This window comes from Hibiscus syriacus, unplaced genomic scaffold (assembly GCF_006381635.1).
Source record: "Hibiscus syriacus cultivar Baekdansim isolate YM2019G1 unplaced genomic scaffold, ASM638163v2 tig00109925_pilon, whole genome shotgun sequence".
NCBI classification, from domain to species: domain Eukaryota; kingdom Viridiplantae; phylum Streptophyta; class Magnoliopsida; order Malvales; family Malvaceae; genus Hibiscus; species Hibiscus syriacus.
The window spans coordinates 1-22145 of record NW_024062531.1 but is presented as its reverse complement, the minus strand read 5'-3'; the positions used below and the strand labels follow the sequence as shown (position 1 = coordinate 22145).

Below are 22145 nucleotides of genomic sequence, written 5' to 3'. Positions count from 1 at the left end.
ATCAAAATATATCTCAAACGATATTATCTTTGATGCCATTGGTATCTAATAAATATAAGCGCAAGCGCATATTTTTCTTAAAAAGAAATTCATTTATAATAACATAATTTGAATCACGATGTTTGCTTAAGTGTCTACTGATAATTAGTTTCAAATTTGTTTGCCATTTAAGTTTCATTTATCTCTATTCATACAAGAATTGCCGGCTGGAGACGCCAAATGGTTGGAACATTGCTATTGCGGTTTTCTGTAAGAGTTAAAGTTGCCAAAATACAGTTTTATCTGACTATTGTTGGTCTCGAATGAAAGATATGGCACTTGGTGTGTTTTTATATTCCTTTTTAAATTTGAGTCAAACTTAGCAATTCAATAATACTCGAGTTCAACTCATCCCATTTACCACAACTCTCCATGTATATGAACTTAATTTCTTCAGTCTATTTGTATCCTAAACAAAGAAAGGACAACGGCTGCCATCAAACAATAAGTTTTAGTTAATTTTCTATATATTAACCCACTTCGGTTAATTTTAAGATAAATATATTTTTTACAAGACTAATTTCAAATCATTCAAAATGAAAATACAAATATTAACTCTAAATTCAATAAAATAAAATAACAAAAGTCCAAGATATTGACTTGAAAAGAATAATGTCAACTTTTGACTTTCCAATTCACAGCTATACATTCATACAATCAATGGGTTGCCTTATAATAAGCACAAATCATCAAGACGGGGGAATCTATTAACCTATGCATATTATCATAATCTTCATCCCCTTGCAATCAAAGTTCTACTTACCGTATGTTAAAGAAGTAATTACCTAAAATCATTTTATCAATAAGTTTTTATACAGAAATAGGTTCTGGGGTTGAGAGCCAATCATTTGTTTCTATGTTTGCGCTTAAAATGCAACAACTTCTAAAGCCATGGAGGGTTATACCCGAAAGCTCTCTCTTCTGAGACATACCCATACGTAGAAAAGAGGAACCTAAATGAAGCCTGGATAAAGAATCGACGTTTCAGCAGGCATCCGCTACACGACTCGAACCCAAGGTCCACCGCACATCGGACATCCATAGGCCCACTGGCTGATCCACCAATTCACTCGTTTGTTTTGACTAGGTTGGTTGGTTGAATCAGGAGAAGCGAAAGCTGAAGTCTGTCGCAAGCATCTCATGCACTGCACGATATACACCGATAGATATTTTTATTAAAAGGAATTTCATCAGAAATAGTCAACGATAGAAGTCAGGAACGAAGAAGGAAAAGCATATATCAAAATGACTCGTTTCTCCCCCAACACTTAAAATGCCGTGGCCGACGAAAGGAGCACACATCATTGTCTCAAAATAAGCGTGGCTTACATAAAATAAGTTGTCCTTCCAAGCAAAATATTAGTCTAAGCTCCTGTTATATATTTTTCTATTTGACACCAACAATTTTCAAAGTAATACTTAGGAACATGTAAAATCATGCATGAACTATATGAATTCTTTTATCAACGAGGCGGGAACAAGAAAACTTCCAGTCCCGATTGATAGGAATTGGAAGGGTTCTATGTGCTAACTCTAGAGCAAGTAAATACTGACAGACAAACAAAGAAGTTATAGAGTAAATATTCAAGAAAACCCCAAACCTTGTGCCAAACACCTTCAAGACCAGTCTTCCACACAGCAGTCACAACATCTCGTCGAGATCCCATTATACCAAGATATGCACCCAGACCAACAGAAGTGTTTAAGCCAAATGCTGCATCTCTTTCAGACAAGCGACGCTTCCTTGGCCAGAGGGTTTGTGCTCCATAATGGACACTAGAACTTTCCAATGTGCTCCTATCAAGTAAGTCAACGGAATTACTTAGCCTGGGACTATCATCTGAGCTTATATCCTCATGATCTGACCTTGGACCACCAAACATATTCCGTCTGTGCCACTCCTCCGATGGGGGGTGCAATTCTAACTCTCGCAATAACAAACCAGCAGCATCTGCACCCCTAGGCCGAGGCATATTCTGCAGAATCCGAAATTCAAATAATTAGAATATCTAAGTGTAGAAGAACCAACATGAATACCTAATGTCTACTCACACAAAAACTTTCTACTAAATCCTTTCCATTTTTTTTACTTCTAAAGAAGATTCCATTATGCAAATTAAAACTGCTTTCATCGTTAACATAGCATCTACAATGCGCTCTGTGGGTTCAGAAAGGGAAACAGAACGATAGATACCCATATTGATTCTCTATCAATATCCATAGCAAACTACACATAGAAACATTACTTGCTCTATCACTATGTCTCACTCACTACAAAGAAGCAAATCATGAGTTACGGTATTTATGAACTACCTACCTGCATTACACAAGTAGGTTTCATAAACTCGCATGATTAAATCTACCTACCTGCATATGTGGGCCAAGGGATGCCTCTACCACCTCGGGCAATACTGTATAATTTCCGTCAATATAATGCAGCCGCACCTGGATACTGCTGCTCCCCACCTGAGAAACTGGTAATGGGCGTGCTAGAGCAGAGGTGCGCCTACAGAGATCCATAAGAATCAGGAAAAGAACCTTCACCTGCAGAGCAACATAGGAGGCCTATTATAAGGTATCAATCCAGGCAGCCATTCCTCAAGGCAGAGTCCTAAACATTACTTGGGACACCAGAGCACAGTTTCAAAGGAAATATTTTCAGCATAAGAACATGATATTCCAAAAAGCTACCCAAATATTCTATGTAGAGACAACAATTGGTGAGAGTGGTAATAGTGGTAGGTAATGGAAATACACGGATACTACCTCCTCAAAAGTGTATCCTTGACCAGCATTCCCAGAACCTATCTTTAATCTTCCAGCAGGACCATCCTCAGAACCTTTACCTCCAGGTACCAACTGCCCACCTCGGGCTCCTTGAGCTTCATCAGGCCTAGTCATAGTTGTTGGCTTAGCAGCAGCAGAATTGACCTCCTCTACTTTCCCAGGAGCACCGGGCTGAGGTTTTTGTGGATTTGAATCAGTATTTCTTTGTGCAAAACGAGGTTGTAGAGCTCTCCGAAAGAAAAAGCAAAAAAGTAGAAGTTGGCATAGTCTATGAAGAAAATGGCAATCCCCAATGAGCCTAACAGCAGGTGTTCCAGGAAAAGTTCCTGTATTAATGCTTATTGGCATAAAGGAAGAGGGGCCAATTGTGGGGTTCGGAGTTGAAGTGGAGACTCCATTAGTTGAGCCACTAATCTTAGCAATAGCACCCTGTACCCAAGCTTGCATCTGTGTGCTTCCAGTCGAACTTGTGGTGCCACTTTGACCAGCTGTAAAAACATGGTTGGCTTAGGCATATAAATACAGCAAATTTGAAGTTACAATTCAAGAAGGGTAACAGAGACATGTCAGCATAACGCAATAGAGCAGAAAGAAGAAAAACAATTTCTATTAATAAATTCTGGATATCAAAAGACACTTGCCACTGACCCTGACTAGTTGCTGGAGATGTTGAACTTTGAGTAGTACTTGTTACCATATTGTGGTTGCTTCCAGTACCTGCTGTAACAGCATGGCTTGCCAATGTGCGACAGAAACTTGCATAACGCCGCAGACGTGTAATAAAATGTGAAGCCAGATCAAGAACAGCATCAACATAAGCCTGTATATTGCATCAACGGGAAGTATAAGCTATCTTAGCCCTGCTGAGAAAAAGTGCTAGAGGTAGAACAGATAATAGAGTATTTTGATATGCCGAGATTTGAATTATTTAGGTAGGGAACAGTCACTAGTCTGACAACATGATCAGAGACCAACCATATAACCTTATGCTGCCCTATGAAAAAGTTGCTAATTTTATAAATGAAACAAAGGGGAAAAAATAAAACAATATCAAAAGAATGGACAGCAGGTACTATTTTATTTCAACAGTAAAATTTCAGCCCAACCGAAGACTCAATACATCTGCAGATAAGTCAAACATAGAGGCAACACCTGAATACTCTGAACAAGGGCTGGATCAACAGCCATTGATTCAGGATCAATGCTGGATAACGTCTCGCCAGATGCCTGCCATGGTTCTGATACTAAGGCTGAAGGATTTGCCAAAGCTGATTCAATTCCTTTCCCTAGCATATCCAGTAACAACCTTGCTTGCATATCTAGAACCATTGCCCTAACCTCTTGGGCATTTGTACCTTCCAGTAGCCTGCACTTTATCCTGTCCAGACTCTGCAAGTATGAAGACAACTCAACAAGCAGGTAAAATGAAATTAAAAAAAAACCATACTAAGCTCAGTAAAGATAATATTGAACTTTCAAGCAAATGAAAGTACAGAAAATTTCAAAGATTCAAACTTCTTATTCATCTGCTTTGAACCTCCAAGCCAACATTACATTCAAAAACAGTAGAGAAGGAAACAGAATTAAACGGACAGGAGAACATGTAGGCTATCGAGGAAGGGTTCTTTTCCAAGAAGCTGATGGCATGATAGCTTCATTAGATGAGGGTTTAGGCACTTGGCACAGCTTCTTTAAGCCAGGCCATAATTAGCAAAGTTAATAACAAAGTAGAACTAATTATGTCAAAAGCAACAGCCACTAGCAGTGATTGGAAGAAAAGTGGTATTGGAGGTATTTTAAAGGATCATTCAGGTGCAATCTTAGGATCTTTTCAGAAGTCTGCGGGTTCGGGACCTCCGACATTGATGGAACTTAAAGCTATTCAAAGGGGTTTTTCTTTCTTTGCCTCTTTCCAAGGGATGGTTAATGATCTGCTGATTGTTGAGAGTGATAGTAGGGTAGCAGTAGACTGGATTAACAATGTTGATTCATGCCCAGTTGTGTACGCTTTTATTGTTAGAGATATAGTTGTTAAACTTAGAATTTTTGGGGGGGTTGTTAGATGGGTTGCAAGGACAACTAATATGGATGCTGATGCTTTAGCAAAGGCTGGTATAGGCTGATTTTTATGTCATTTGCACTGTTCGTTTGGTTTTCTGGTTCTTGTTCGGAAGGGGGTTGTTGCTTTTTGTAAGGGTTATTTAGCTTATCTTTTTCTAGGGTGTAATTCTTATTTTCTTTAATGAAGTTCTAAGGCACTCTTTTCCTCCTTCCGCTGATTAAGGAGCTTCCATACAAGCTCCATTAATCAAGAAGGGGTTTTTTAATGAGGCCTTCAATTCTTATAAAAAAAGAAGCAACAGCCGATCAAATATTGCAAAAATAAAGTTAATGAAAGACATACAGGTCCATACTGTTGCCTGTGCTGAATAGAAGGAAGAGAGTGAAAATCCGCATCTAAGACAGCAATCACACTGTTCAGAGAAACTGAAAAGGACAATATACGTCAAAAACGGGCAAGCAAAGATGGTAATGTAAAATGCAAATGCCAAGGAAAAATATAATTTGTACTTGGGTCAAAAAAATTAAAAGTTGGTGAAAGTTTGTTTACCAATGCCATCCTCAGCAGCACTCTGTGTACAGCCAACGGCATCCCACCAATCAACTCCAACCAAAAGACTCCACCAAAACCTACTCCAAACAACATTAATAATAGTTGTAATAAAAATTCATCAAGTCAGTACCTGAGCATAGATTAGCTAATTATGTACCTCTCAGCAATAGCACGTTCCCAGGTTGATGAGTTAGCCTTTATCTGACTACTTGAAACAGCAGGAGGAAGAACGCGAATTATCTTCAACATGGTACGGTCCTTGCTAGTGTCATGCCAAACAGAAGCTGAACAACAGCTTGTTGAAGAGAAGGCAGGGGCAGCAATAGCAGATCCAACATTAATCTGGTAGTTATCAACAGGAATAAAATTTGGACCAGAAAAAATGTGGACTCCACCCCGAAGAAACGAAATAGCTATCTCACCACCATGTGCAGAATAAACAATTCGAGCAAGGGTTCTAACATCACTTGGTAGGTCAAAAGGATCAAAACTAACTCTATAAGCCTTCTCAGCACTCAAATCAAATGCTTTTTGAGCATCAGAAGTTGGTCCCGCAGCAGCTGCTTGGTGACACTTAAAGTCATTAGTGGGCGGTATGCTTGTATCCACTTTAGACACCCAAACGGTTTGCATAGGTGCCTGCCCACCAAAACTGGAAGAAGGATTCCCAAATATATTATGGAGAACAACCTGCTGAAGTGATGACTCCCAACGTTGCACTCTCCAACCTGTGATTGTAGGACCCTCATCTGGATCATATGGAGACATGTATTGTCCTACAATAAGCATGACACGAACACAATGAATTTAAAGGCGGCCAACTAACAGCTGATAAAATATGAACTATCTTATTCAGAAACCAACCAAAATCAACAGAAAAGAATCATTCCATTCAAAGGGCTATTGGTTCAGGTACTAAAAACCAACAGGCTACCATTACCATTATTACAACAATGAGCTATTGGTTCAGTTACCACCTAAATGTGCCGATACAGGCCAGAAACATAGTCCATCTAGTCTTATTTTCCCATTTACATAGTATGGTATAAATGTCATTCTAAGGTTTAATAACTTAACATTTTAATCAATAAGCTCTGTTATAGGAACAGCAAGAAGTTTCAAAAATAAACTTTAAAGATCAGACTAATACCCTCAACAATAACAACAGCAATTACAGAACCACCACGAGTTGGATCAAAGGCAACTGCAGTTACTCCAGAGCCCCAAGTAGTGGTTGCCGCAGATTGTGCTGCAGCCTCGGGGCTCACATATGCTGAGAAATTTGAAACTGGCGAGCAATGTAGTGACACAACATCATTAAAATCTTGATCTGTTGACTTTTTCCCTTGTTTTGCTTCAGATATCAAATATTCTTGCCAACTAAATAGATATGCAGCCAATGGAGCAAAACCTGCCCAGTTGGGTGGATTAACTGAAGGTGATATCCCATTACTTGTTCTGGTCTTTGCAATTGCTTGAAATCCATTTCCAGTGCCAGGAGTGACCTCCCACACAACAACAGTAGACGGGTTTACAATTGGAACACCTGCCACGTGCAGGGCACCACTGTCTGTTACTATTGCATCAGCAGCCATGATACCACTAGGCCCAGCACCCAATATTCCCTTGCTTGTGCAAAACCATTTTCGTTCAACACTACCCTGAGTAGGTGGCCATTGGGACCAATGAAGCTGAACAGACCCAGAAGAGAAGACAGAACAAACACAAAGAAAATTGGGCCATCTGGCTGCAAAAAAGAAAAAGAAAAACAGATTCAATCAATGAATACCTTTCAAATTTCTACAATGATACTAACATGAAAAACAGAGAGAACAGGCCAATGAGCTCATCATCAAAGAACACTAATAGCTTCTATATGATAATAGTCAACATTACAAATCCAGAATGTTTACAAATTTATTTCTGGCTCAAATCATGAATAGAACACAAACTGTGAGCTAGACCTCAACTTTCTGGAAAGCCAGAGAAGACAAACACTTAATGAGGGAAAGCTACAAACCTGAATTTTGAGATTGTTGAGAAATAAATTTTTCCTCAAAAGTTGAATTTGAGTTTGCGGGATTACTGGATTTTGATGAAAGCCACCTATACTGATTATTAAAAATACATAAATCAATACCAAGTGATCATATCATTAACATTAAAGTAACAAGGGAAATTAAAAACAAATGAGAAAAAGGTGTCCATTGAAAGAATAAAAAAAATGTTAATGAGGGAACAAAATAAAGAATGTCTAGGCACTCTTTTCCTCCTTTCTTTGTCCTTCATGTTACTTACATAACATGGAGGGTGAAAAAGGGGGTTTTTAATGAGGCCTAACCTTCTATAAAAAAAAAAGTCTAATTCAGCTTCTTTCTTTTCTTTGAAGGCATAAGTTATGGAAAGAAGATCCAGCACAATCATCTTTACATACGACGATAAACTTGAGGCAATTTACAAGAAGGGCAAAAAAATTTGCACCACAATACTAACTTACACGATAATTCATGCCTGAAAGATCCATTTCCAGACATCAATTTGCAGACAGTCAAAACACTTACCGGAGACACCCCTGACAACCACTTCGTAACAACAGCTATATCTTGCCGCCAGTCATGCTCACGATTCCAGAAGCTAGCATCGCGTACCAGATGAGCAGGCCCCTGCATTTAAACATTGAATTTTAAGCCAGGGTAAGATTTTATGGCCACAAATGAGCAAAAGATAAACCAAAATGAAAAGTAACAGAAAGTATAGGAATACACCGATGTTTCCAGAGTAACTAAGTCTGAAATGGGCTTATATACAGAGAAGCCATGCTAAGAAGATAAAGTGGGGTCAATCAAGTATCTCAAAGAAGCAATTTAGCGAGCAAGCTTACTTGGGATGCCTGAGTCCAGATAGTCACCCTCCCATGGAAGTTAGCTATCAATAAGGCATGAGGACAAGAAGTAGGTGACCATTCAATAAACTGAACAGAATCACGAGGAGAATCTGCAAGATATGTGCAGAGCAACTAATCATATACACAATTTTGCTGCCAACTGGCTAAAAATGTAAGAGCTAATATTGTTAAGACATGCTGACAATGAAACAGCCACAACCATGTTACATAAATAAACAAAGATGTAAAATAGACATAGTCGTAGTCATGCTTCCACCGATACAAAAACTTTGCATAGCTACAAAGATCAATAAAAAAAATCCAATTTCATGAAATTGACATTTTGACACCGCTACATGACTCAAAATATTCAACCATGTCATTAATGGCAATACTTTAGAGCTATAACAATTAAGAACTGAAAATGTAGATTTAAGCTACCTGCTGTGACATTGAACACTGCACACTCTGTAGGACGCTCAGGGATCACAATTTGTATAGGGATCCAGAAAGGTGGATTTGCATTGGAACTACAAATAAATAAAACACTAGATGAGTTTTATTTTAAAAAGTCGTATAGAATAAATCAGTTTCCCAAACTTGGTGTTCCTCAGAAACTTGGTTTCGAAATAATTCTATAGTTCACTTGTATGATAGGAAATCATCATTCTAAAAGGAAAAACACTAGCTCATTTTCTAACCATCAAGTCAAGTACACGAAACTTCACTTGGAAAAAGGAAGAAACAATTAAAAGAAACAAACTGACCTCGGAATTCTAGCACAAGTTTCAGTAGCACAAGCAATAGCATTCAACTTTCCACACCAAGCAACAGCACTTCAACAACAACAAAAAAAGTTATTCAAAAAAAGATCGATCAAAAAGAGTAAATTCCAGAGTTGACTGAATTGAACTCGAAATCTAACCTAAAATTGCGGCACAATTCAGGTACTCTCATTTTATACTGCAAATTAGACCTCGGCTGTTTCAACCAAATACAAAACACGGTAGCCGGATTAACTGATTCATCCTCCATTGTCGAATCCTCAGTCTTCTCCGACGAAGTAACGACCTCGTCTTCTCCAACACCAGCAACCGGTTTCTCGGGGATCGGCTTAACGGCAGTGGATTCAACAGGCTGGGCCACAGGCGCTTCCTCTGGATCCTTGTTATCTCCCGGACCTGGCTGTTGATTCATATCGAAGAAAGAGAAAACAAAACAAAACCCTAAATCCCTTTATTTACACCAAAAAAGAAAAAACAACGGGAAGAGAGAGAAAGGGTAGTGCGAGAGTTGAGTGGTGCAAAAGTCGCGATTGAAGGCGACAGGTAGCACTGTAAAGCGAGAGAAAAAGTATGTTGAATGTTTGGTTTAGTGGCGTTAGTGTGATTTTGAGATTTTTATAAAAGAAAATAACCTCAGTGACCAAAAATCTCATATAATATACGATTTTAACTAAATTTTTCTGGATTTGCCAAAATGACCAACAAAATCGCAATGCGATCGCTAATTCGCAACGCGATCTCCATTATCGCAAATTCGCGTTGCATTTTCGCAATGCGATAGTTGAAAATCGCGTTGCGATGGTGTACAGTATCGTTGCGATTTTCCCAATTCGCAATGCGAATAAGTAAATCGCAACGCGAATTGGGAAATTCGCAATGCGAATAAGTAAATCGCAACGCGAATTGGGAAAATCGCAATGCGATACTGACTATCGCAATGCGATAATAAAAAATCGCAACGAGATACTTACTTTCGCAACGCGATACTGACTTTCGCAACGCGATAATACATAATCGCAATGCGATTTTCAAAGCGCCATTAGTATCCTGACCAAGTATTTTATTTTTAAATTCCAAACATGAATATAAATATATTGGAACGCTGAACTGTCCACAGTATCCCGTAATCGCAACTCATAACCTAAAACCTAAAATCACAACTCATCCCATCTCCATCTCTCACTCTCTCACCCATCTCCGACGAAATCCGTCCCCATCTCCGGCGAAATCTGTCTATCTAAATCTCTCAGAGCCACCCTCACAATCAGAAATGGAAAATCAACCAAATCAACCAACGAGGGCTAGTTTTTTTAATTATTTTCTTTTTGAAATTTTTGCATTATTATTAGGTTTTTCATATTGAAATTGATGATAGGTTTACTGGTAATTTCAATAATAGATTAACCATTTCACTTAGATTGCTTTAAATCAACCAAGAATCGCAACGCGAAATGCAAATCGCAACGCGATTTTAGTTTCGCGTTGCGATAGTCATTTTCGTGTTGCGATTTCATTTTCAGAAACTATTCTTCTTCTGCAAATTGAAACTTGAATGAATTGCATTACTTCAACCAAAAAACAAAGACAATACGAAATTCACAGTGTTGCATATTTAAGTTTGAAGAATAAACTACTACTATTTATGTTTATTATTGTTTTTGGTATCTTCACATTGTAGTTTTTGGTATATCTAATTTAGTATGTTTATTGTTTTTGTAGAACTTTTATTCGGCTCAATTGACCTTGAGAAATAAAGTCAGCCTGGCCAAAACAATTGCGTCGAAGCTTTCACCTGCACAAAGAAAATGTTTGAGGATACATGCTTCGGCCATGGCTGAAAGTACAACATCCCGGTGGGGATCGATGTTGACACACCTGTTTCTTCAAACCATGACTAGAGATCTACCAGAGACTATACAACGTCGTGATGAAGAGATATGGTTTGATTTTCCACCGGCGTATACGTGTTTTGGGCGGGAGGAGTTTTGCTTAATCACCGGTCTACGCTTCGGACACGATGATGTAGGTCGGTACACTAGACACATTACCCGTCCATCATGGCTATCCCGGGTTTTCCCTGAGCTGGAGAGGCCGAGTCTACACGTAGAAGACCTGACAAGATTTTTGAATAATAAAGATGGTTTTACTCGGATGGATGACGTCGACGTTGTCCGAGTATGCCTTCTAATTCTTTTGCATGCCGGCTTTTTAGGCAGAGAGGCCAAACAGCCTATTCCAAATGATCTAATCAAATTGGTAGAAGACCTAAATGCGTGGAACCTGTTTCCGTGGGGCTCGTATTTATGGAAAGCTACATGGAATAAGTTATCGTCTGCCTTGGATGATCGAAAAAGTTTGCATGGCGATGGTTCCAAATACACTTTGACAGGCTTTATTTGGGCCTTTAAGGTAAGAATTTTTATATAATGTTTCCAAAATATAAGTATTATTTAACAATTAATAATGTTTGTTATTATATTGTTTGTAGATTTAGATATTTGAGGCCTTTCCCGCCATGAAGACATATGCAATAAAAACTTCAAATAATATTCCCAGGGCTATTTCCTGGAAGAGGAAACGAACCTTGCAATGGGAAGATTTACTACGGTATACGTCAATAAATATGTAAGTTAACATAAATACTACCATATGTTTATAAACAAGTTATTACTAGTACACATTTACTTTGTTTAAGCTTTTATATTGTTAGGAGCCAACCTCCTCTACAGAGGCTGACACCCACGGAAGCTGAGCTTGCCACTGATTGGTGGCAAGCTAGTAAGTGTTTTTTTGATGGAACGGTTGATGAGCAGCCTCCACTTCGAGAGCCATCACCTCGCCCAGAGCTATCACCTCACCTAGAGCCATCACCTCGCCCAGAGCTATCACCTCACCTAGAGCCATCATCTATTCGACCCGGCTATACACCTCCACAACGACAGCCATCACCTATTCTTTCACATCATCGAGCCTCTTCTCCACCATCACCGCAAGATAGGCGACCGGCAAAGATGTCACGACGTTTATCTCCCTGTTCTCCACCTCCACCTCAACGGGATGAGTTAGGGGAGTTACGTGATGAGGTCAATGCCTTGCGTGAGGAGGTCGGTACTTTACGCAAAGACGATGGTGCATGGAGTGTTGAGGTGTCTACATTACGCGGTGAGGTAGCCGCTCTACGTGAGATGGTAGCATCGTTGCAGAATGAGGTTCATACTCTACGCAACGAGGTAAGTTTAAGATTTTTCATACTCGTAATTCATTCGGTTGCTGCAATCTGTTTTTGTTAGTATTTGTTTTTGGTTTTGTTTTTGTCTTTTGGTTGAAGTAATGCAATCCATTCAAGTTTCAATTTGCAGAAGAAGAATAGTTTACTTTCGCAACACGAAAATGACTATCGCAACGCGGAAATGGCTATCGCAATGCGAAATGAAAATCGCAACGACAAAATCGCAACGCGAAATGAAAATCGCAATGCGATTTGTGTTTCGCGTTGCGATTTTGTCGTTGCGATTTCATTTCGCGTTGCGATTTTGTCGTTGCGATTTTCATTTCGCATTGCGATAGCCATTTCCGCGTTGCGATAGTCATTTCGCATTGCGATTTTAAGTTTCGTGTTGCGAAAGTAAACTATTCTTCTTCTGGAATGTTTATATGTTGTCCTTTTAAATGTTTATATAAGTGCTTACTTCTGGAATGTTATTGAGCATTTTGTGAACTATGATAGAATAATGATTTGGGTGAATACAATGCTAGTTTGAACATATTTGTCTTTGTTTAATATCATGTCTGTTTATTTACTGATTTATGTATTAATTTTTTTAGCGGCCCGATAAGGTGGATGCTTTACGTCGGGTTTTCCTTGCACGACGGAGTTCACGCATCAGACGGCGTGGACGTGCTATTACGTCTCTGTTCACCCCAATGGTGCGAAGACTCCGCAAGAAGAAGCCCGACTCACCGGTCATCCCTCAAGAGTCCCCTCCAATCATTCAAGAGGCCCCTATTCTCCCTCAAGATTCCCCCCCCCCACCGTTCAAGAGGCCACTGTCATCGTTGAAGAGGTCCCTCCCACCATTCCAGAGCCCGATTCACATGGGGTAATATATCGAAGTATTGAGAAACCCCCACCGGTTCCGGACATGATGGATGAGAGTTGGCTCTCGTATGAGTTACCGGCTAGTACCCTTCCGGTATCTGAAGTGGAGAGGAGACAACTACCGGAAACAATTGTGGATAATACCCTTTGGGCTAAGACCGCAGTTGATTTTTATCTATATGAGCGGAGCCAATGGTGTTACACTGACATCATCAAACTCAACGATGAAATGTTTTTGTTGCTTGATCGGTCTTGGTGGGGTGTGCTATTAGGGGTTGAAGACAGTGGCTATTTGGATGGGGAGGTAAGACTATATTTGTCTTATATATGATTTTGATTAATTTGTTTAAAATTAATGTAATTCACTAATATATGTATTTTTTTGTAAACACATATCGATGCATGGGTGTTACGTCTACTAATAATAAGGAAGCTTAGGAAAAATTAAAAAAATTCGCTATATACAATAATGCCGACGGCTTTTCACGCAGTTCACTTGAAGAATCACGAGATGATCATTTTTGTTGGGCAATGGACAAGCTAAATTTTATCCTGCATGGTGGGAGGTCGATAAGGTTAGTGTTAATTTTTTAAATTTTTAAAGGTGTTAATAAATAAGTGCGCAAATAAATGAATTATTACTTATGATCGCAGGTGTTTATCCCTGTTTTGGAACGTCGTCACTAGCTTCTCGTCCAACTTCAGCTCCCATCCCTGAAGATAATAGTGTATGACAGCATGATCAATTACATATCACTGTCTGATTTGAGAGATATTTTCAAGGGATGGAGCTCTCATTTGGCTAAATTCTTTGATGGGATTAAGTATTGGAGTCATTCTGGACACAAGAAGCCAAAGAAGTTCAATGTCACAGTTGTCAGAGACGAGACCGCGCCACAGCAATCGCCGGGAGCCAAAGGGGATTGTGGTCCTCTCGTATGCTTTGCTTGGCGCGTTTGACGACGGGAAGCACAGAGTTTTACCTCCCACCGATAGAGATAGAGCTGCAGTAGGCTTGTGGTTTTGGCATTATATGGCTAGAGCATATATTCGAGACGCTGCCTACCTGCATCCGCGTTATGAAAGTGTCCATTGTTAATTGGTAAGTCAAATGCAAGTTTTGTTAACATATATACTCCTTTTGGTTTGAAAATGTTTGGTTAAGTACCTAGAATTCAATAATTTGCTGTTTGTAGGTTTTAGATGTGTAGGAAGTCTTGTTTGAGCAAATGTTTGGTTTCTGCAGGTTAATCCTTAAGTGAGCTGCGTGAAATGGATGTACGGGGTCACAAAGTTGTTGATTCATTGATTCAATAATTGATGAAGAAATAAGAATTATTATTATTTTTTGATTGTTTAATTGATTTGTAAAGATGATTTGTAAATGTTGATTTGTTTAATTGATGTGTACATAATTTGTGTTGAAATGTAATATTGATTTGTTGATTTTCAATCTGCTTTATGTTGAAGGCAAAACAGACTATCGCAACGCGAAATGGCTATCGCAACGAGAAAATCGCAATGCGAAATGAAATCGCAATGCGAAATGAAAATCGCAACGAAAATCGCAATGCGATTTCATTTCGCGTTGCGATATTCTCGTTGCGATAACCATTTCGCGTTGCGATAGCCATTTTCACGTTGCGATAGTCAAATGATGTCTAATAAGTGTGACAACTGAACAGATCATAGCATGTTCAAACTCAGTTACTAATACATGCCTAACTGAAAATGTTAAAAGTGCACACATAAAATACACATAATGCAAGTTTTGTTAACATATATACTCATTTTGGTTTGAAAATGTTTGGTTAAGTACCTAGAATTCATAATTTGATGTTGTAGGTTTTAGATGTGTAGGAAGTCTTGTTTGAGCAAATGTTTGGTTTCTGCAGGTTAATCCTTAAGTGAGCTGCGTGAAATGGATGTACGGGGTCACAAAGTTGTGATTCTTGATTCAATAATTGATGAAGAAATAAGAATTATTATTATTTTTGATTGTTTAATTGATTTGTAAAAGATGATTTGTAAATGTTGATTTGTTTAATTGATGTGTACATAATTTGTGTTGAAATGTAATAGTTGATTTGTTGATTTTCAATCTGCTTTATGTTGAAGGCAAAACAGACTATCGCAACGCGAAATGGTTATCGCAACGAGAAAATCGCAATGCGATTTTCATTTCGCATTGCGATTTTCTCGTTGCGATAACCATTTTCGCGTTGCGATAGTCAAATGAATTAAGTGATGACAACTGAACAGATCATAGCAATGTTCAAACTCAAGTTACTAATACATGCCTAACTGAAAATGTTAAAAGTGCACACATAAATACACAAATGCAAGTTTTGTTAACATATATACTCCTTTGTTTTGAAATGTTTGGTTAAGTACCTAGAATTCAATAATAATTGTTAAAAGTTTATGCATGTTATCCTCGTTGCCTTTTTCATTTCGCATTGCGATTCTATCGTTGCGATTTGCAGTTCGCATTGCGATGGTCAATGATTGCCTTTCGCAACGAGATTCTGACTTTCGCAACGAGATAATACAGAATCGCAATGCGAGTTTCAAAGTTCGCAACAGGTTTTAGTTTCGTAAGCCAAATTTTTTGTGTATGTATATATACGCAGCAGCAACAACTCATAACCAAATCCCTAAATCGTAACTCATTCCATCTCCATCTATCACTCTCTCCGGCGACATCCGTTCCAATATCCAATGACATCCTTCCCATCCGGCAACAGGTCTTAGTGCGCATCTCGTTTGTTTAGTTACAACCATGAAATCATCTAATGTTGATCATGTTTGGATAGATTTGTGTTTTGGAGGGTCATGGAGAATGTCATGGTGTTTTACAATATATGCCTTTACCCATGAATCTTCAACTAAAACTGTCATTAAAGAAGTTAACTTATGAAACCCTAATGTTACGTGTTTCAAAAAAATTAATTTAGAGCCCCTAAGTGGATTTAGGCTATCTTATCAGAGAAATGGTAAAGTTTATTTGTTAACCGACAATGAAGATGTTGAACGATTCATTGCTTACATTAATGTTTCAAGTGATGATGTTACATTGTATGTTGAACCTAGAAGTAGTATTGTTGGGTCAGTAGCGGTAGTAATCAACTAAGTGGGTCTCAAAACCACAGCCTTTCTCTAATCCAAATCCAAATTAACTTTCAGCACCAAATTCCGGTTTTCGTATTGACCAATTAGACGATGAGCCAAGAGAAAAAAATTGTGAGTACTAGTCAGTATTCGAAATTTGATCTTGGTCAATACCCGGACTTTGATATTGGTCAATACACGAATTTTGATGATGTTTCAGAAGAAACAGACCCTGCGTGTAATGATTTTGATATTGGTAAATACCCGAATTTTGATGATGAAACATCCGTTGTCGAGGAAGATGTTGTTGATGATAATGAGGAGGAAGTTACGACTGTGAATGTCATGTTGAACATCCATTCTGTAATTCATATAATCCTGAAGAAGAAAAGAAGAAGAAAAAGTCCCCGAAGAAAAGAAAATGCCACGGGAGTATAACTGGAATATGCCAGAATTACTTCAATTACCGGAAGAAGAGTTGGCAAAGAAAGCAGTTGATTGTTACACAAAAGTTATTCGTATCAAAAGATGATTGTTTTGATACAAAGGACTTGAAGATAGCTTTGTATACGAAATGTGTGGAAGATGGCTATCAACTAAAGTTAACAATCAAGCAAATCGTTTCGAAACAAGGTGTACGATTGACAAAAACTGTACGTGGCGTATGATTGCAAAGAGGATAAAAGATTGCGCAATGTTTCAAGTTAGGACCTTATTGATAAACATACATGTTCAAGAACCCAAGTTTTTCCTCCCATAGACAGGCAAACAAAAAGTGTTGGGTGGTTTTTCTGGCTGAGTTAATGTTTTTGAATGGCAGGGTATATCGGGGACATGAAATTATGACTGACATGAATGCTCGGTTCAAGATTAGTATATCATCTCAAGCTTGGAGAGCCAAATGTTATGCCTTGGAATTGTTGAGGGGTCGCCAGAAGCATCGTTTGCCCAACTGTCGGCTTATTGTCATAATTTAAAGCTGAAAAATCCTGGGTCGGTAACTCATATCAAAACAGATAGAGATGGACGCTTTGAGTTGCTGTTTATCGCCATTGCTGCGGTTAGTAAATCAATATAATTATGTTGACTCATTTCTGTTAGTTACATGCATTTAAAATTTAAATGATTATATTTCTTGTGTATATTATTTTGTAGATTCGTTCGTTATTACTTGCATGCGCCCAGTTATTATAGTTGACGGAGCATTTGAAAGGTCGATACCTTGGAGTAAACTTATTAGCAGTAGCCATGGATGCTAACAATGGGATATTGCCAATAGCTTACGGGTTGGCAAATCTGAAACCTCTGATTCATGGACATGGTTTATGGGGCATCTTAGGGATTGCATAGGTCCTATTAGCAATCTGACAATCATATCCGATAGGGCAAACTCAATTGACAACGCTGTTAGAAGGTGTTTCCCAGATGCTTTTCATGGACTTTGTGTGTTATTTGTATAGAAATCTAAATCAAGGTCTGCTGGTATAAAAAAGCACAAATGGACATACTGGAAGGCTGTAAAGGCTTATCGGGAAGTGGATTTCAATAAGCATATAACTGTTTAAGACGTTTTTTGCCTCAGTGTTCTCAAACACTAGAAGATGTCGGGTTTGAAAGATGGTCAAGAGTACATCAACTGGAGCAAGATATGGTTTCATGACGTCTAATAGTGCAGAATCAATTAACGCTCTAAGTCGTCATTCCCGGAAATTACCCATTACTATGTTAATGGAGTTTTTTCGAGCCTCTATTCAACAGTGGTACTACAAGAAAAGAAACCATGCAGGTATTATTCTTTGAATTTACAGGAACATTGGGATATATTTATAAGTATTATTTATTTAAATTTACAGGAACATTGGAACATCGTGTTACACCATGGACTGAAAAAAAGATAACGAAACGATTTGTGAAGTCAACGTCATGGAGAGTTGAACCATGTTCAAACACTTTGTTTGAAGTACTGGATAATAACTTAAATGGGCTTGTCGATCTAAATGCAAGGACGTGTAGTTGTATGAAATGGCAAACATCTGGTTATCCATGTGGCCATGTTATAAAAGTTGCTCTTCATCTAAACCAAGATGATTCAAGCACATACGCTATGGATTGCTACACTACAGAATATATCGACAGACTTATGCCGGATTGTCTACCCTATTTCACATCCTTCTGAGTGGGACATACCAGATGACTTACAAACAGTTTTGCCACCAACCATGGACAGAAGGCTACCTTGCCGACCAAAAAGTTACGATCGTATACCGTCTAAGGGTGAAGAGAAGAAGAGATCGACATGTAGTCGGTGCAAGGAAAGTGGTCATACAAGGTTGACATGTGGATCACCAGTGCCATCACAATCATCTTTTCCTCTACCAAAATATGGATCATCATCAAAATCCAAAGCTCATATGGTGTCAAGAAAAGGCAATCAAAATCGCAATCATCTTTAAAATCCCAATCACAACTGGCTTCACCTTTTGGGTCTGTTACTTAGGTGATTTTTAAATGCAAACGTTGTATTATGTAGATTTATGTGTGAACTTTTAACATTTCAGTTAGGCATGTATTAGTAACTTGAGTTTGAAAATTGCTATGATCTGTTCCAGTTGTTATCACTTAATAGGAAATCATCTTAATGTCCATCGCAACGCGGAAATTACTATCGCAATGCGAAATGAAAATCGCAACGAGAGAATCGCAATGCGAAATGAAATCGCAACGAGAGAATCGCAATGCGAATGAAAATCGCAACGCGAATTAATTTCGCGTTGCGATTTTCATTTTCGCGTTGCGATTATCTCGTTGCGATTTTCATTTCGCATTGCGATAGTACTTTTTGCCTTCAACATATATTGAAATCAACAAAATCAACCATTACATTTCAATCAATTAAACAAGCACAAATAATTATGTTAACATCAATTAAACAAATCAACTTTACAAATCACCTTTTACAAATCAATTAAACAATCAAAAAATAAGCAATAATTATTAGAGAAAATAACACTTCTACTATTGAATCACTTTTGCAGCCATACATCATTTTCACGCAGCTCACTTCTGAGATTAACCTGCATAAACCAAATTTGCTCAAACAACACTTTCTACACATCTAAAACCTACAAACAGCAAATTATTGATTCTAGGTACTTAACCAAACATTTTCAAACCACAAGCCTATAAACATACCAATTGTTTATGGATATTTTTATAACGCGGATGCAGGTAGGCAGCGTCTCGTATATATCGATCTAGCCATATAATGTCGAAACCACAAGCCTACTGCAGCTCTATTTATATCGGTGGGAGGTAGATACTTTATACTTCCTGTGATCAAACGGTCCAACGCCAAGCATACGAGAGGACCACAATCCCCTCTGGGTCCTTTCGTTGTTGTGGTGCGGTCTCGTCTCTGCTAACTGTAATATTGAGCTTCTTTGGCTTCTTGTTTCCAGAACGAGTCCAATAATTTATCGCATCCAAGTATTTAGCCAAATAAGAGCTCCATCCCTTAATAATCTCTTAAATCAGCCAATGATATGTAATTTATCATGCTGTCATATACTATTGCCTTAAGGGATGGGATCTGAAGCTCGACGAGAAGCCAATGGTTACGTTCCAAAACAGGGATAAACACCTGCAATCATAAGTAATAATTCATTCATTTGCGCACTTATTTATGAATACCTTTAAACTCAATCTAAAATAAACTAACCTTATCGACCTCCCACCATGCAGGATAAAGTTTAGCTTGTCCATTGCCCAACGCAAATGATTCATCTCGTTGATTCTTCAAGTGAACTGCGTTAAAAGCCGTCGGCATTATTGTATACCGTGTATTTCTTTTATTTTCCTTAAGTTTCCTAATTATTAGTACGTGACACCCACGCATCGATATGCTGTTTTACAAAAAAATACATATTAGTGAATTACATTAATTTTTAAACAAATTAATCAAATGAAAATATAAGAAAATAAGACTTACCCCTCCATCGAAATGCCATTGTCTTCGACCCCTACTAATACGCCCCACCAAGACCGATCAAGAACAAAGATATCATCATTGAGCTTGCATATGTCAGTGAAACACCCCTGGCTTCGCTCGTGTAGATAAAAATCAACTGCGGTCTTAGCCCAAGGGTGTTATCCAGAATTGTGTCTGGTAGTTGTTTCCTCTCCTCTTCAGATACCGGTATGGTACTGGCCGGTAACTCATACGAGAGCCAACTTGAATCCATCATGTCCGGCACGTCAGAGGTTTCTCAGAATCCTACATATGACGCCATGTGAATCGGGCTCTTGAATGGTGGGAGGGACTTCTTCAACGATGACAGTGGCCTCTTGAACGGTGGGAGGGGACTCTCGAGGAATGATAGGGGCCTCTTCAACGATAGGAGTGGACTCTTGAGGATGATAGGCGAGTCGGGCTTCTTCTTGCGGTGTCTTCGCACTATTGGGGTATACGGAGACTTAATAGCACGTGCACGCCGTTTGATGCGTGAACTCTGTCGTGCAAGAAAAACCCGACGTAAAGAATCCTTATCGGTCCGCTAAATAAAATACAAATATCAGTAAATAAACAGACATGATATTTAAACAGTGAAAACAAAGATAAATATATTTCAAACTTTCAACCAAAAAAACAAAGACAAATACTAACTTCACAGTGTTAAAGTAAAAGTTTAGCAGTTTTGGCAGCAACCGAATAAATTACTAAGCAATCTAAGTGAATGGTTAATTTAAGTGAAATTACGAGTAAATTTATCATCAAGTTAAATATGGAAATTAAACTTACCTCGTTGCGTAGAGTATGAACCTCATTCTGCAACGATACTACCATCTCACGTAGAGCGGCAATCTCACCACGTAAGTAGACACCCCACGCCATGCACCATCGTTATCGCGTAGAGTACCGATCTCCTCACGCAAGGCATTGACCTCATCACGTAACTCCCTTGACTCATCCCGTGGAGGTGGAGAACAGGGAGATAGAAGTCGTGGCATCTTTGTCGGTCGCCTATCATGAGGTGATGGTGGAGAAGAGACTCGATGATGACGGGATAGGTGATGGCTCTCGTTGTAGAGGTGTATAGTCGGTCGATCAGGTGATGGCTCTGGGTGAGGTGATGGCTCTCGAAGTGGAGTGGAGGCTGCTCATCATTCGTGCCATCAAAAAAACGCTGACTAGCTTGCCACCAATCAGTGGCAAGCTCAGCCTCCGTGGGTCAGTCTCATTAATGGAGTGTTGGCCTCCTAATAATATAAAACTAAAACAAAGTTAAACGTACTATTAATAACTTGTTTATATATGTAGTATTTGTGTTAACTTACATTATTTATTGTCGCATATGGTATTAAGTCTTCCCAATCCAACATACGTTTCCTCTTCCAGGAAAGCCCTAGGAATATCATCTGAGGATTTTAATGCATATGTCCGCATGCTGGGGAAAGCCTCGAATATCCAATCTACAAACAATATAATAACAAACATTAGTAATTGTTAAATAATTAATTATAATTTGAAACATTATAGAAATTCTTACCTTAAGGCCCAAACAAAGCCTGACAAAGTGTATTTCGACCCATCGCCCCGCAAACTTTTGCGGTCATCAAAGGCAGACGACAACTTGTCCAGGTAGCTTTCCATATATACGAACCCCACGGAAACAGATTCCATGCATTTAGGTCCCTACCAATAATATTAGCTCCTGAGGAATAGGTTGTCTGGCCTTTCTACCTAGAAAGCCGGCATACAAAGTAGTAGAAGGCATACTCGGACAACATCGACGTCATTCATCCGAGTAAAACCATCTTTCTTATTAA

At 38.7% G+C, this 22145-nt stretch overlaps 1 protein-coding gene across 1 annotated transcript; it reads right to left on the bottom strand.

Moving 5' to 3' along the window:
* Positions 1-611: 611 nt before the first annotated feature.
* LOC120210527 (mediator of RNA polymerase II transcription subunit 16-like) lies at positions 612-9717 on the bottom strand. Its single transcript, XM_039209241.1, has 16 exons — positions 9250-9717; positions 9092-9160; positions 8766-8854; positions 8322-8434; positions 8002-8103; positions 7461-7551; positions 6591-7187; positions 5598-6216; positions 5438-5517; positions 5231-5313; positions 3979-4215; positions 3475-3646; positions 2806-3314; positions 2407-2583; positions 1641-2015; positions 612-1184 (listed from the first exon to the last, which is right to left on the bottom strand). The coding sequence occupies exons 1-16, from the start codon at positions 9519-9521 to the stop codon at positions 1038-1040; spliced, it is 3732 nt and encodes a 1243-aa protein (XP_039065172.1). The 5' UTR covers positions 9522-9717; the 3' UTR covers positions 612-1037.
* Positions 9718-22145: the final 12428 nt, after the last annotated feature.

Excerpts from the sequence above, each read along its gene's own strand:
- LOC120210527 (XM_039209241.1), bottom strand. The coding sequence starts at position 9,521 with ATGAATCAACAGCCAGGTCCGGGAGATAACAAGGATCCAGAGGAAGCG. Across the intron at positions 6,217-6,590 it reads TGCTGTTGTTATTGTTGAGG|GACAATACATGTCTCCATAT; the intron begins GTATTAGTCTGA and ends TGCTTATTGTAG. Across the intron at positions 2,584-2,805 it reads AAGGATACACTTTTGAGGAG|GTGAAGGTTCTTTTCCTGAT; the intron begins GTAGTATCCGTG and ends GTTGCTCTGCAG.